This window comes from Sarcophilus harrisii, chromosome 5 (assembly GCF_902635505.1).
Source record: "Sarcophilus harrisii chromosome 5, mSarHar1.11, whole genome shotgun sequence".
NCBI lineage: Eukaryota > Metazoa > Chordata > Mammalia > Dasyuromorphia > Dasyuridae > Sarcophilus > Sarcophilus harrisii.
Window position 1 is genome coordinate 63,676,680 of NC_045430.1, and position 16,300 is coordinate 63,692,979.

Here is a 16,300-nt window from a genome sequence, read left to right on the forward strand (position 1 = left end):
TCCGCTCGGGACTGAGTAGATGTCGCAAAGCACTGCGGGAGTAGTAGTCCTCCTATTCCCGTTCGTTTTGTCCTTTGCTTCCCAGGGCTGGAAAGAGGCCGAGGTCATTTGTCGGATGAGGCTGAATTATGGGCCCCATTGGACAATAGAGGCACGTGGTCCCTGCCTAAACTAGCCACGGAATGAAAGGAGTTTTGATGAAGGACTTGGACGACTGTGTTCGATTTAGAGAGACTTTTTGGGTCATCAAATCCAATAGCCCCTTAAGGTTTGCAAGGTACTTTACATATATTTATCTTATTTAAACTCCACAACCACCTTGGGAGGTTAGTATCATCCTATCAAACTTTCATTACTATTATTCTAGAATATATGTCAGGAAACTGAGGCTGAGATAAGTTATGACAAGTCTCAATAAGTGTCTCAAGCCTACCTGACTCAAATCCTCTTCCACTTAGCTGCGTTAGTCCCAAGAAAAGCATATACATAGAGTTGAAGGGACCCCAAAAAGATTGGGAGTCGCAAGTGTCTCAAAAGAATTTGTAGACTTGAACCCATCTCCAAGTCAAGGGGCAAAGTTTATTGTAATTGTAAGGCCAAGGATTTAGCAGAGAATCTGGAACAAGAATACAAAATTGTAAGACAAAGAGAGATAAGGTGGTTCATATCACTGATATGATAGTTTTATGTCTTAGAGGTAGAATTGAGGAGTGATCTTAGAGGTGGGTTTGAAGAATGATTTGGTTTCTCAGAAACCTTATTACTGACCAACAGACTGTTATCTGATAGCCAGCATTGTTTGTGGAAGTCCAGTACTCCCAAGGCCAGGTGGCCTTAGGGTTAAGACTAGGTAGCCTTCTCATTTCCAAAATATATAGAGAATTGACTCTAATTTATAAGAAATCCAGCCATTCTCCAATTGATAAATGGTCAAAGGATATGAACAGACACTTTTCAGATGAAGAAATTGAAACTATTTCTAGCCATATGAAAAGATGCTCCAAGTCATTATTAATCAGAGAAATGCAAATCCAGACAACTCTGAGATACCACTACACACCTGTCAGATTGGCCAGGATAACAGGAAAAGATAATGCTGGATGTTAGATGGGGATGTGGGAAAACTGGGACACTGATACATTGTTGGTGGAATTGTGAATACATCCAGCCATTCTAGAGAGCAATTTGGAACTATGCTCAAAAACTTATCAAACTGTGTACACCCTTTGATCCAGCAGTGTTACTACTAGGCTTATATCCCAAAGAGATCTTAAAGAAGGAAAGGGGACCTGGATGTGTAAGAATGTTTGTGGCAACCATCTTTGTAGTGGGCAGAAAATGGAAACTGAGTGGATGCCCATCAATTGGAGAATGGCTGAATAAATTGTGGTATGTGAATATTATGGAATATTATTGTTCTGTAAGAAATGACCAGCAAAGGATTTCAGAAAGGCCTGGAGAGACTTATATGAACTGATGCTGAGTGAAATAGGCGGGACCAAGAGATCATTATATACTTCAACAACAATACTATATAATGACTAATTCTGATGGATGTGGCTCTCTTCGACAATGCAATGAACCAGATCAGTTCCTTTTGTTCAATAATGAATAGAACCAGCTACACCCAGAACTCTGGGAAATGAGTGTGAACCACTACATAGCATTTCCAATCCCTCTGTTTTTGTCCGCTTGCATTTTTGATTTTCTTCTCAGGTTAATTTTACATTATTTCAAAATCTGATTCTTCTTGTACAGCAAAATAACTATGGATATGTATATATATCTTGTATTTAACATATACTTTAACATATTTAACATGTATTGGTCTACCTGCCATCTGGGGGGAAGGAGGGGAAAAGTTGGAACAGAAGGTTTTGCAAGAGTCAATACTGAAAAATTACCCATGCATATATCTTGTATAAAAAGCTCTAATAAAAAAAAGACCAGGTAGCCTTAAGGTTGCTAACTCATCTCCCCTAGAAGTGCACCCTATAACATAGCAATTAGCAATGATGGGATTTGAACCCCAGTTTTGTTTGTTTGGGGTTTGGATTTTTGTTTTTAATTCCAGATCAAAGGCTCTTTCCATGAAACTGGATTACTACTTATGTGAGTTTTCAAATCTTGTTCTCTGTTTTATGCAAATGGTAAATTTTGGTAAATTGCAAATTAAAAGGTGGAAAAACATACAATAAACTTATAATCAATAAACATTTATTAAGTGGTTACTGTGTGATATAGACATTGATACAAAGGATACAAAGAAAGGCAAAAGACAATTCCTGAACTCACAGTCTAATGGAGAGATAACATGAAAACATGTACAAAAAAAGCTATAATCAGAATAAATTGGAAGTAACAGAAGATTGTAGAAGGGTGATTGAGAACAGTTTCCTGTAAGTAAGATTTTAGCCAGAGGAGAAAGCATTCTTTTTTTAGTAAAAGAGCATTCCAGGTTTGGAGGACAACCAATGAAAATGCCTAAATTTAGGTGAACTGCAATGAAATAAGTATTTCTAGAGCATAGGGTATGTGAGGAGTGAGAAGGGCTATCTATTCTAAGGAAGCTTACTTTGTGGAATCTGGAGATTTCATCTTGGTGGGGAACTTTTGTTGGAACTACACAATAGCTACCTTAGTGTATCTTTATTAAACCTTTTGGTAAATTAATGCCAAATTAATTTAATTATTTGGTAAAATCACACTTCTTTATTAAATCTGTTGGTGAATTAATAGTAAATTAGACCTTTTGATAAATTAATACAGATTGCAACTCATTTGTAATTTATAAACCCTGCTTTAAGGCACCTAGAGGTTAAGTAAATCCAACATTAGCTGGGCTCTCTACCCTTATATTATACTGTCTCTCAAATTGAGAAATTACCCTAGTTAAAAAGGGAATGAATATAAGAAACTTAAGTCTAAAACTTAAGCATCTATCTACTGTGTTAAGTGCTTCACAAATATTATCTTACTTGGTCTTTACAACAATCTTGGGTGATAGGTGTTATTGTTATACCCATTATGTAGAGGAGGAAACTGAAGTAGAAATGAAATAATTTGCTTGAGATTAAAACTGTCATAACCTCAGGGCTTCTGACTTCCAAGCCCAGAAATCTATCCAGGTGCTAGATTGCTGACTTTTGTCTACCTCTTTGAAAAATCACTGCATTTAAAGGGATTTCAGAAGTCTAACAATGCTTGACAAGTGATCTTCTAACTCACAATAAAATACATAGGACCATAGATCTATCCTTGAAAAGAAAGTTAAATATCATTTCAAGCATTGCCTTCATTTTAGAGTGTGAAACTTGGGCTAAAGATTGTTAAGTGTCTAACCCAATATCACACAAGAGCCTAATCTAAATCTTCAAGACTTTTGGCAGGTCACAGTATTGTTTGGCTGGACATAGGAAACCATTCCATGAAGGAGAGACCATTCTACTTTTGGACAGCTCTACATTTTTTTTCTTATATCCTGCTTAATCTGCCTCTGTAATTGAGATCCTCTACCATATTACCTCAAATCTCTCATATAATTATTTAGAAAGACTAAGGTATTATTTAAAAATTTCATAATTTTGTCTATTTCATAAATGCAATTTTGTGACTTGTGACCTTTTAAGTGAATGTTGAATCATTGATTTAAGCCACTGAAAGGTACAGGAGATAGGGGGCTGAAGACTACATATCCTGACAAAAGAAGATGAAAGAAAATAGCAGGGTGTCAAAAATCAGCATTGTTGGAGCTGTTTAAAGAGTCCAGCTTCTAGAACAGTTCGCTGGAAGTAGCCTATATGATTTCTGTTAAGTTTGAGAAGGCTCAACCCATTTGGACAAGAGTTCTAGTCTAGACATATCTCTAAAGCATCCCTTAGAGCTTAAAGAAAATGAAGTCTCTCCTAAGTACCTGTTGAGGTTTTTTTTTTTTGTTTTGTTTTGCTTTGGGTTTTGTTTTTGGTTTTGGGGGGTTTTTTCTGTTAGCTTTCATTTGAGAAAGAAAAGCACCACCACCCCCCCAAAAAAGGAGGTTTTGCAAACACTTTGTTGATGCTGCTTTAAAGACAACTTCTTAGTAAGTGAAAAGGTGGCTAGATTTATTTGCCTTGATTAGAGAGTCCAACTAAGGTACTTACTATAAACTGTTCTAATTGGACAGTTCTAATTATTCTGGACCTGTAGTGCCAGACAGAGCCAACCTAATGAGTTTTTGTTTATTGCTTATTGCAATTCTCTGCCTTCAAATGAACTACTTTTCAAATTCAATTGTTCAGTCATTTTTAATTGTGTCTGATTTCATCTCCCTGTTTGGTGTGTTTTCTTGTCACTTTAGTACTTTGTCATTTTATCCAAGGCTGCCTTCTCCAGCTCATTTTAATATTGAGGAATCTGGGGCAAACTGAGTTAAATGGCTTGCCCAGAGTCACACAGCTAATTCATGTCTGAGACTGGATTTGAACTGAGTCTTCCAGACTCTAGCCCTGGCACTCTATCCACAATGCCACTTAGTTACCCTTCCAAATTAAGAGATAACTCCTTCTCAATATCCTATTAAAAGTGATTGGGAAAATTGATTTCAAGGGGGAAAAAGCAAAGGAAGGAAGGAAGGAAAGAAGGAAGGAAGGAAGGAAGGAAGGAAGGAAGGAAGGAAGGAAGGAAGGAAGGAAGGAAGGAAGGAAGGAAAGAAGGTACAGAAGAAGGGGGAGGGAGGGAGGAAGAGAGATAGAAAAAGAGGGAGGGAGATAAAGAGGGAGGAAGGGAGGAAGGAAGGGAGGAGGGAGAAAGGGAAGGAGGGAGGAAAGAAGGGAGTGAGGGAGGAAAGAAGGGAAGGAAGGAGGGAGGGAGGGAGGAAAAGAGGGAGAGAGAGGGAAGGAAGAAGGAAGGGAGGAAGAGAAGAAGGGAGGGAGGGAGGGAGGGAGGGAAAGAAAGGAGGGAAAGAGGGAAGTATGCCTAGATGGTGAGTAGCAAACATGAGAAAAGCACATAGCAGCCAAGTGACTGAATCATCATTCAGATGTTCCTGAATGGGACAATGACATTAAAGCTTTTAGCCCAGAGTTATGAGTAATCCTGAAGACATGGGTTTTTCTCCCTTAGTTTTCTATAGAAACCTGCTAGGTTTCTCTATCTCCTCTTCTCCACAGATACTAAGTACATTGGTAGGAAGTGTGATCCAGATTTATTTATGAATTGTAATCAGGGTATGCTAGTAAATCTTTAAAAACTAATTCTCAAAAAAGAAAGAAAGAAAGAAAGAAAGAAAGAAAGAAAGAAAGAAAGAAAGAAAGAAATATGCCCAAGATACATTTAAATTTACTCTACATTATTAATATTTTTCCATTGCTTTCATAAGACTAGACAATCAACAAAATAGTAAATCAAGCCCTAAGTTTGTAGTGTTTACCAATTTCTATGATGTAAATGCTTAATTTAATAATTGTCTTTTGAGAAGTGGTACAGGCTAGCTCCAGTATAGCCTTGATTATAATGCATTTTATTATCTATAAACTTGCTTTAAAATGTAAATACCAGGGGTCTTATTAATATTTCATATGCCCAATGGCTAAGTAGCTATGTTTAAGAGCTAAATGTGTCATTATCATGAGTGGCATGTCAGTAGGGGCTCAAGAGGTAAGGTGGTAAATAGGAGTACAGCACTGAAGAAAATTGAGTGTAACCACATGGTAATGGTCTTTCTCTGAGAATCTAGGTTACAGTGAGCAAGTGGTCTAGAGAGTAAGTAGGTGCCCACACACCTACATGAGAGCTATGTACCTCCAGTATAGTGGGTGTAACACCAGCATGACAGTTAAAACTGTATCTTGGCTCTGACATGTTTTAGCTGTGTGACTGTGGCCAAGTCATTAGTTTCTTCAGCTATAAAATAGATACAATAATATGCGTCCTATCCATCCTCTCGGGATTATTGTGAAGTTATTTAATTAACTTTAAAATGCCATAGAAATTTAAGGTTTTGTTAATGTTGTTATTGTAAATGTTCTTTGAGATCAAGGATCATGTCTTATTCATGACTAGTGACAGTACCTCACATTTAGTAAACAATCAGCAGATATTTATTGAATGAATGAATTGAGGACATATATAACTGATCTGGAATTATTCAGAGTTCAACTGTGTATTGGCCTGAATTCTCTGGGAAATTGCTTCAGTTCTTCATTTCACTGTGACAGTGGCTATTGTCAATAGTGAACTCCATGTATGTGATTAAACATTGAGCAGCTGTGGCAGAGATTGCATGTGATATGTTATGCATAGCCTTTGTGTGGCAAAATCCCCAAACACCTTAAATGCTGGTAGATTGTTTCCTAGCCTCTTATTAAATGATAGGGTCTTGTATTTGTGTTAAGTAGTCATCAGTTTGAGTTCAGTCCAATATTAACCAAAATATTTACATCATTACTCTTTATAATAGGAAAGAACTGGAAATACTAAGTATCCATTTGCTAGACAATGGCCACAAAAACTATGGCTTGTGAATATTATGGAATATACTTTGTAATAAGCAATGACTAAACAAAAACTACTATGAGTTCATGAAATATGACTGATTATATAATTTGAAACTACAAAATAGAAAGAGCTTGGGACTGGAAGTCAGAGAACCTGAGTTTAAATACTGGTTCTTATTTATAAAAAAAAAGTATTTCATAAACTATAAAGCACTGGGTACAAATAAGCTTATAATGAGTTCTTAAGGTAATCAATTCAATTTTAAGACAGCTATAATGTTAGAATCTTTTGCCTATTGAGTGGATGCCCATCAGTTGGAGAATGACTGAATAAGTTATGGTATATGAATGTTGGGGAATATTATTGTTCTATAAGAAATAATCAGCAGGATGATTTCAGAGAGACTTGGAGAGACTTACATGAACTGATGCTAAGTGAAGTGAGTAGAACGAAGAGAATTGTACATAGCAACGGCAAAATTATGTGATGATCAACTGTGATGGACAGAGCTTTTTTTTGGGGGGGGGGGCTGAGGCAATTGGGTCACACAGTTAGGAAGTATTAAGTGTCCGAGATCAGATTTGAACTCAGGTCCTCCTGACTTCAGGCTGGATAGAGCACTGTACCACCTAGCTGCCCCGGATGGGCCTCTTTTCAACAATGAGATGATTAAGGCCAGGTCCGATAGTCTTATGATGGAAAGAGTCATCTGCACCTAGAGAGGACTGTAGGGACTGAATGTGGATCACAATCTAATATTTTCACTTTTTTATTGTTGTTTGCTTGCATTTTATTTTCATTTTCACTTTTTTCCTTTTTAATCTGATTTTTCTTATGCAGCATGATAATTGTAGAAATATGTATGTATGTATAGAAGAATTGCACATATTTAACATAGATTACTTGCTGTTTAGGAGAGAAGGTGGGGGAAAGGGAAGGAAAAAAATTGGCACACTAGGTTTTACAAAAGTAAATGTTTAAAAATTATCTATGCATATATTTTGAAAATAAAAAGCTTTAACTTTTTAAAGTATCTTTTTCTTTATAATGATCTTTGAAATCTGCTTCTTAAAACTTGAATCCACCGGGCTTCATTCCAAGTCCAAGCCAAAGAGATTTTGAGAGTTTAAGATTTTAATCATATCTTCTGAACTCTTGATCAGCTTCCTTTCTACTATATCATTGTCAGTGTCTCATTGTATACTTCTCTGGATCTGAGGGGAAGACAGGCTTTCTTGAACCTTTTCTTATCAAATAGCAGTACTTTTTTTTTCCTGTGATATAGTTTAAATCATTCCCTATGATGCATTAGCCTCAGTAAATACAGGCATTAGGTGAAATGCTATTTAGGAACAAGGAATTTACTAAAGAGTCAACTTTCTTTTCCCATGTAGGATCTGAAGAAGTATGACTAACTTGTGGTACTAAGGGACAGCAGCATATATTATATACAGCCTCCTACAAAAAAGTAGACTAGAGATAATGTCTTACTAAACATCATTTCTTTTCCATATTCTTCTTTTTATTCTTTTATTTCTAAAAGGGAAGGAAGGAGAATGAGTGGGGTGAAATAATCAAAAAGTAGCCTCCATTAGGACAAAGCTCTTAAACCCTAATAGTAATTTTCAAAATTAAGAAGGGAGTTTCTAGATGGTAGGGAAGGTAATAGAGAAGAAAGAGGTCTGTTCATCTGAATAGCTTTACCAGGCCATAAGGCAATCTTCAGAAATTCCCATAGCCAGCCCAATTCCTGGACCAAGAAAAATAAAATAAAAAGCAGCAGGCTTTCTGTATTCAGACCTTACTAATCAATCTAACTTTGAGGAAAGTTGAAAATTAATGCTGTTTTCAAGGATAGAGTTTCATTTTAAATAAAGGTGGACTATGGAAGAAAGTCAAAGGATCAGCCTGAGCCAAAAACACGGGAACAGGAGGCAAACAGTTAGTCCCAGATGGATCAGTGGATTCCAGTCAAAGAAGAGAATCAGGAAGTACAAGAGAGTCCTCTGAAAATTATTCTGTGAGGATGATTTCAGAAAGGCCTGGAGAGACTTACACGAACTGATGCTGAGTGAAATGAGCAGGACCAGGAGATCATTATATACTTCAACAACAATACTAGATGATGACCAGTTCTGATGGATCAGGCCATCCTCAGCAACGAGATCAACCAAATCATTTCTAATGGAGCAGTAATGAACTGAGCTAGTTATGCCCAGAAAAATAACTCTGGGAGATGACTAAAAACCATTACATTAAATTCCCAATCCCTATATTTATGCACACATGCATTTTTGATTTCCTTCACAAGCTAATTGTACAATAATTCAGAGTCTGATTCTTTTTGTACAGCAAAATAATGTTTTGGTCATGTATACTTATTGTGTATCTAAGTTATATTTTAATATATTTAACATCTACTGGTCATCCTGCCATCTAGGGGAGGGGGTGGGGGGGGGTAAGAGGTGAAAAATTGGAACAAGAGGTTTGGCAATTGTTAATGCTGTAAAGTTACCCATGTATAAATCCTGTAAATAAAAGGCTATTAAATAAAAAAAAAAATAAAAATAAACTTGTGGGGCTTTCAAAAAAAAAAAAAAAAAGAAAAGAAAATTATTCTGAGTCCTGAGCTGAACTCTATAGTGAGGGGAACATCCCCTGTATGTATGTAGCCACTCTCAGACTATGATTTAGACACACAGGAAAACTGAGGAAGGTTGTAGGGTGTAATGAAGAGTTCACTCTGCTGAAAGAAAGGGAAAGTGTGTACTATTTAGCTCTGCCACTGTATGACACTGAAAAAGCCACAATCTTATTTGTGCCCAATTTCCTGTTAATCAAAATGAGAAAGGTCCTTGGTGGTACAAGTCTGAAGTAAGTTAGGTGCAGCTGATGTAGAATGGTCCTTAGACAGTTATTCTGCAGAGGCCCTCTGTGTGGCAGTATCCATTCCAAGATCATCTGAGTAGTGGTGAAAGTGGCTATTGTCCAGATTACCTAGATTTTTTCCAAAGGGAGAATAGTGATAAATGGCCAGTTACTGAACTTTCTCCTGTTCTGTTCTCAATCTTGAAATGTTATTGGTGGATGTACTACCTATGTAATTGTGGGCCTGTCACTTAAACCACTCCATGACTCAGTTTCTTCATTTGTAAAATGAAGGAATTGGAACATCTGAGGACTCTTTTAACTCAAAATATATTCGTCTACAATGACTAAACCATGACACCCCACCACTACCACTGTAAGATGTTTCCCCTTTGCCATCTTGCAAATTTCCCTGGCTTTTTAATTGGTAGAATTTTAGCCCCAAGAATCCATCCTGGCCACCTGCCCACCCCAAACAATTTCCATTACATAGTAACTAGAATAGTCTTGCTCACACAACTGTTCACCTTTCCATTCTATCTATCCTGCACTTCACTAAGAGTATTAGACTAGGAATAAAAAATACTTAGATTCTAATTTTGCTTCTAATATTTGCTACTTCTGAAGTGGGGAGGCAAGAGAGGGACACATTATTTTGAAAATATCCTTTATTAAAACAGATGTAGAAAGAATTTGGAAATAGTGGTTTGGAAATAGTGGTAGGAAAATAGGACAAACATCATCAGCTTTACCCTGTCCCTTATGTCTTGCTAAGTGAAGCTCCGGGGTAATCTGCATAATCAATATGCTTCTATTAAACACTTACTATTATCAGACATTGTGCTAAATGACCTTAAGGAGTTTATCTTTGACTTAGGAGATTTAACACATACTATGTAGTGGTAGCCAAGAAAGGAAGCTTTAATAGGAGCAGTTATATGAGAGGAAGGAAAAGAAAATCAATTAAGAAATAAAGACCTACCTTGGAGAATTAAAAAGTACAATTCTTTAAAGCTTTATATGAGTATCAATGTACCAAAAACATTTCTCATTTTGCATTTTTCAGGCTTTCTTCTCAATATCAGGAGGTAGAATGTTTCAGCTTCAGTTCTTTGGATTTTTATCATAATATTGGTTTATCATAATACTGCATTGACCAGAGTTCTTAAAACCTTTCAAAGTCATTTTTTATACTGACTTAACTGGTTGGGTGGGCTGCAATCAGGCTCACAAAAGAGCTGAAGCACCCCTGAGGTTATGGACTATTTTACAAACAAGTTGGGACTTTTCCCAATTGGGGAAGAGAAATAAGGAATTGTAAAAGCCACAGGTGACAAGTGCAAAGTAGTAGTTCATCAGCGGAACAGCAGATGGCAATGTAAGAGAGGAAGAAGCCCAGTAGATAACTAGCAGCTTTGATGGAGACAGCGAGCAGCTGCTTTAGAGACAGAGCAATATTTCATTGGGAACGTGGTCCTTAGAATGTAAGCTGTCCAAGCTATGTGTTCCCTCTCCACCAGTGATGTATGTCCTGAGGCGTTTTCAGTGATGTATACCCATAGGATTTTCCTTGTTATTTACCATGTCTATTGCCCAGATTTCAATATGCACCCAAATGGACTCATAAAGCTTGTCCAACAGTTATATATCTGGGGCAGATGATACAAATAGACAAAGGAAATTAAAAGGACAAGAGTGGGCTGGGTTGCTTTTAGAGACTTACAAAGTACTTTTTCCCCTCCTGAGCAGCAACGGCTCATCTTTTCAAGCCATGGAACACCAACACTGAATTTGGATAACTTAATATGAATATCACAGTGGGCAATGAAAGGTATCTAGTAGGCAGGCGTATAGATTTTACAGCTATAACTAAGAAAGAACTCTGAAGAACAAGTATAAAGTTAGTCCATTAGACAGAGTGCTGGGCCTAGCTTCAGGAAGAATTGAGTTCAAATACCATCTCAGACTCTGGCAAGTCACTGCCTCAGTTTCCACCTCTGTAAGATCAGGATAATAATAGCATTTACCTCCCAGGGTTGTTGTGAAGATAAGAAATTTTATAAAGCTCTTTAAAAACCTTAAAGCTCTACACAAATGCTAATTATTATTATTAAAGGATATCATCAAAATTTTACAAGGGAGAGTAATGATAGATTGGTCCTGTGGTGAGAATAAAAATGATTAGTGGATGGCCAGAGTGTGCCACTGGTATCCTCCATGTCAGAGAAATCAAGGATTGGGCAGACTCATGTGATAAACTTATGGGATAATATGTATTTCAGAGTTATACAGGTATAGATGGGTTTCACTGAAAGAAACTCCCAAGTTGATGAGATCATAGAGAGCTATTTGAACATATCTATTCTGCTTTGATTACTTCCTTATGCATTCAATATGTTAACATGGAATTTAATTTGATCAGGTAAAAACTTAGGCTGAAATTCATAAGTTGTGGATTTGAGTTGATTCTGATACAGTATCTTGAATTTGGATAATTGTTTTCCCATATTTGGGAAGGAGGTGATATCAGCTGGCATATATATGAAAATAATATGAATGAATAAAAAAATTTATTAAGTATTTGCTAAATTCCTGAGTTGTTCATTAGCTGAGGAACAAAACTGCTTCACTTTGCAACAGTTTATATAGATCTTGCTATACAAGATCTTGACTTGAATCTTGACAGCCACCCCCATGCATTGTCAAGGCAGCCTGCAGTAGCAATTCTATATGTCCCATTGTGTCAATCCCACTTTTTGCCATTTTAATAACAAAAATTATTATTAATTTGAGGTCTAAATAGATTGTCCTGAGTATTGGTGAGGGTTATCATTAGAGAACAACCATATCCTTGAATGGAGCTACCTTAGAAATCATCCAATCAAATCTTCCAGTCAGAATAGGAATATGTTCCCCACATCTGATAGGCTCTGCTGGAGCACTTCAGATAAGCATAATACTGACATTTCTATCACCCTGTGAGGTAGGTAGTGTAAATCTTATTGTCATCATTTTACATCTGGGGAGAAAAAATTGAACAAGGTGAAATAATTTTTCGTAGCTATATAACTCATTTTCAGGAGCCAGATTCAAACACAAATGTCCTGACTCCAAATCCAATGCTCTTTTTACTCCACTATCTGCTGCTTCCAGTAGCCAAAAAAAGGAAAGAAATTTTGGCAAAATCACCCAAAGGGCACAAACTAAAGAGAAAGGGTTGACTGCCAGCCAGGATTCAAGATGATGGGCACACAGGAAAACTTTCACTTTCCTGGAGCTCTAAAGAATTTGTCGTTGTTTGGCTCTATGGACCACATGCCCCATGGCTCTGAAGAATCCTACGGATTCATTTACTTGCAGAAAAGTAACAGAGCCACCTTATTCCTTTTCTCTTCCAAAGATAAGTATATGAGCCAGGACATAGATAATACTTGAGATGTTTGTTCAGGAAAGCTCAGTTCTGGCAGCTACAACATCAGAAAAATTTTCAGTAGATCTAAGTTACTTCATAGCTTTATCTGCCCAGCTAGTTCCACAAACTTGTCCCATTTCTTCTGCCAGACTTCTTCAGTAGTTTTCTTCTTGTCTGCTGACAGAGAACTATACCTGCAGGAACAAAAATGATAGTATCAGCCTTGAGAAAGGGCGCTGGTCCTCTTCAGGGATCAGAGTTGGGAGTAGTGGGGTACCAGGGAAAGGACTCTGTTCAAGAAAATGGGAGGAGAGATCAGATCCCAGGATTGGTAAACTGTACGAGAGAGAGAGAGAGAGAGAGAGAGAGAGAGAGAGAGAGATGGAATATGAGCAGGGATACTCACTTAATTGAATTCAATGCCAATTGTTTGAGGGTCCTCAAATCAGCCTTCATTCCTCCAATGGCCATGAAAACTTCATAGAAGTCATAAGACAAGCCCTTGGCCCCAAAGACAGATGGGTCATCAGAACTAACCACCATGGGGTGACCACTGGCCATTAAAGAAGCCGCTGGATGGTTCCTTAGATCAGATACCAACTGAAGGACCTGCCAAGGAAAAACAGGAAAGCAAAAAACATACTACAAGTCACAAGCATAAAAAAAGGAGAGAAGATCTTTGATGTTATAAACAACTCCTTTCCAACTTCTATCATTATTCTAGATTACCAGGGTAGTATTTAGAGATTGATCTGACTAAAGAAAATATTATTCAATGAGCATTTAGTAAACAACTACTATGTACTAGGGATTATTCTGGCCACCACAGATACAAATACAAAGAATGGAACAAGCTCTATTCACAAGAAGCTTACGTTTTAATGGAGGAAACAACACATGTCTGTATAATTGTATAACATAAATAAATACAACATAGTTAAATACAAAGTATTTGAGAGGGAAGGCAGTAGTTTGAGAGGGAAGGAACAAGAAAAACTTTAAAAAAAATAAAAAGGGATCCTACAAGGCAAATGTAAGGAACTAATTCATTACAGATTTATCAGGTCAGTCAACAAGCATTTGTTAAATGCTTTCTATGTGCCAGAATGTATTAAGCCATGGGAATGCAAAGAAAGGTTAAAAAAAAAAATTACCCCTGCCCTCAAGGAATTTACATTCTAATGAGGAAAATAACATGCAAAGAATTGTAATTCAAGCTATATGCAGTGCAAATGGAAGGTAATCTCAGGGGGAAACACTAGCAGTGGAAAGGAAGGGGAAGAAAGACCTACAGAAGGTAGTATTCAAACTGAGTATTAAAGGAAGCCACAAGTTGCAAGAAATAGAAAGAAAAATTCAATTTAAAATAACTGTAAAGATTACTTGCTGTCTTGGGAAGAAGGAGGAAAAAGAAGGAGGGAGAAAAAAATTAGAACTCAAAATCTTACAAAAATGAATTGAAAACTATCTTTACATGTAAATGAAAAAAAAATTTACCCATTCAGTGCCATGCCAATCAAAGCTACTAAAAAAGTATTTGATAGAATTATAAAAAAAAACCAACAAAATTTATCTGGAATAACAACAGGTCAAGAATATAAAGGGATTTAATAAAAAAAAAATACAAAGGAAGATAGCCTAGCAATGATTTCAAATTATATATTATAAAATAGTAATCACCAAAACTATCTCATACTGACTAAAAAACAGAATGATGGGTCAGTGGAATGAATTAGGTACACAAGACACAGTAGTCAATAACTATAGTAATCTAGTGTAGATAAGTCCAAAGAACTCACTATTTGACAAAAAATAACTGTTAAGAAACTAGAAAACAGTTGGGCACAAAGCAGGTATAGACCAACATCTCATATCATATATCAAGATACAGTCAAAATGGGCACATGATTTAGACAGGAAGAGTGACATCATAAGCAAAAGAGAAGACAGGAAATAATCTACCTATTAGATCTATGCAGAAAGGAAGAATTCATGGTCAAAGTAAAACGCATTAAAGAGAGATTAAAGAAGGGAAAGGAATCCGTATGTGCAAAAATGTTTGTGGCAGCCCTCTTTGTAGTGGCAAGAAACTGGAAACTGAATAGATGCCCATCAATTGGAGAATGGCTGAATAAGTTATAGGATATGAATATTATGGAATATTATTATTCTGTAAGAAATGACCAGCAGGATGATTTCAGAAAGGCCTAGAGGGACTTACATGAACTGATGCTGAGTGAAATGAGCAGAACCAGGTGATCATTATATGCGGCAACAAGAAGACTATGTGATGATCAATTCTGATGGATGTGGCTCTTTTCAACAATGAGATGATTCAAACCAGTTCCAACTGTTCAGTAAAGAAGAGAATCCGCTACACCCAGAGAAAGAACTATGGGAAATAACTGTGGATCACAACATAGCATTTCCATTCTTTCTGTTATTGTTTGCTTGCATTTTTGTTTTCCTTCTCAGGTTTTTTTCTTTCTAGATCTGATTTTTCTTGTGCAGCAAGATAACTGTATAAATCTGTATACCTATATTGGATTTTAACATATATTTAACATGTATGGGACTACCAGCCATCTAGGGGAGGGGGTGGAGGGAAGGAGGGGAAAAGTTGGAACAGAAGGCTTTGAAAGGATCAATGTTGAAGAATTACCCATGAATATGTTTTGTAAATAAAAAGCTGTAGTATAAAATTTTTTAAAAATGTAAAAAAAAAATGCAAAAATTGTCCTGACACACAACTATGAAAAAAAATTATTGAAAAATAAAAGGAAACCACAGAAGTCAATAGAAGAGGTTAGAAGGGAAAGTATTCCAGGCATGGAGGGAAGCCAATAAAAAGGCATGGGGAGATGGAGGATGGAATGTACTTTCTGAAGAATACCAAGAAGGCCAGTGTCACTGGATCATAGGATACTGGAGAAGAGATTAAGACTGGATAGGGTCAGGTCAAGAATGGCTTCCAATGCCAAACAAATCATTTTATATTTGCTTCTGGAAGTAATAGGAAGCCAATGGAAGCGCAAAGGCAAAGGAATGGTAGATGCAACTGGTATATGTAAGGAGTAGGGGAAAACACAGTTTAGCTAAATCTTGGAGGAAGAGTAACATCCAATGAGGGTGTAAACGGAGGTTAGAGCCAGTAAAGATTCATAATTTCATTTCTAATCCCCTACAATGTATATAGAAATTTTTCTGCTGCTTCTTAGGTTCAGAATAAAAAACTTCATCTAATGAATTAAAGGTTTGTCTAATGAAAAGAGCACTGGACAAGAGACCTAGATTTGAGCCCTGATTCTCATGCTTACTAGATGTTTGATCATGGGCAAGTACTTAACTTCTCTAGACCATAATATTCTCCTCTGGAAAATGAAGGAGTTGAATTAAATGACTGATAAAATCCCTTTCAAGTCTAATATTTTATGGTTTTATGTTGAACTCCTTTTTTCAGCTAACTTCACCCACTTTTGTGCCTCCTACTGCTTCAGCCCTAATTCCTTCATCCTTTTGAGCATCTTCTCTGTTATCGGCCATGGT

General features: G+C 36.7%; 1 protein-coding gene across 1 annotated transcript in view; it reads right to left on the reverse strand.

The window, feature by feature from the left end:
- Positions 1-11,376: 11,376 nt before the first annotated feature.
- The window catches only part of ADA2 (adenosine deaminase 2), a 35,595-nt gene continuing 30,671 nt past the window's right edge, over positions 11,377-16,300 (reverse strand). Inside the window, exons 9-10 of the mRNA XM_031939634.1 lie at positions 13,161-13,363; positions 11,377-12,948 (exon numbers count right to left, since the gene is read on the reverse strand). Coding sequence (XP_031795494.1) covers positions 12,849-12,948; positions 13,161-13,363 — 303 coding nt within the window. The 3' untranslated portion in view covers positions 11,377-12,848. The remainder of the gene's footprint in view (positions 12,949-13,160; positions 13,364-16,300) is intronic.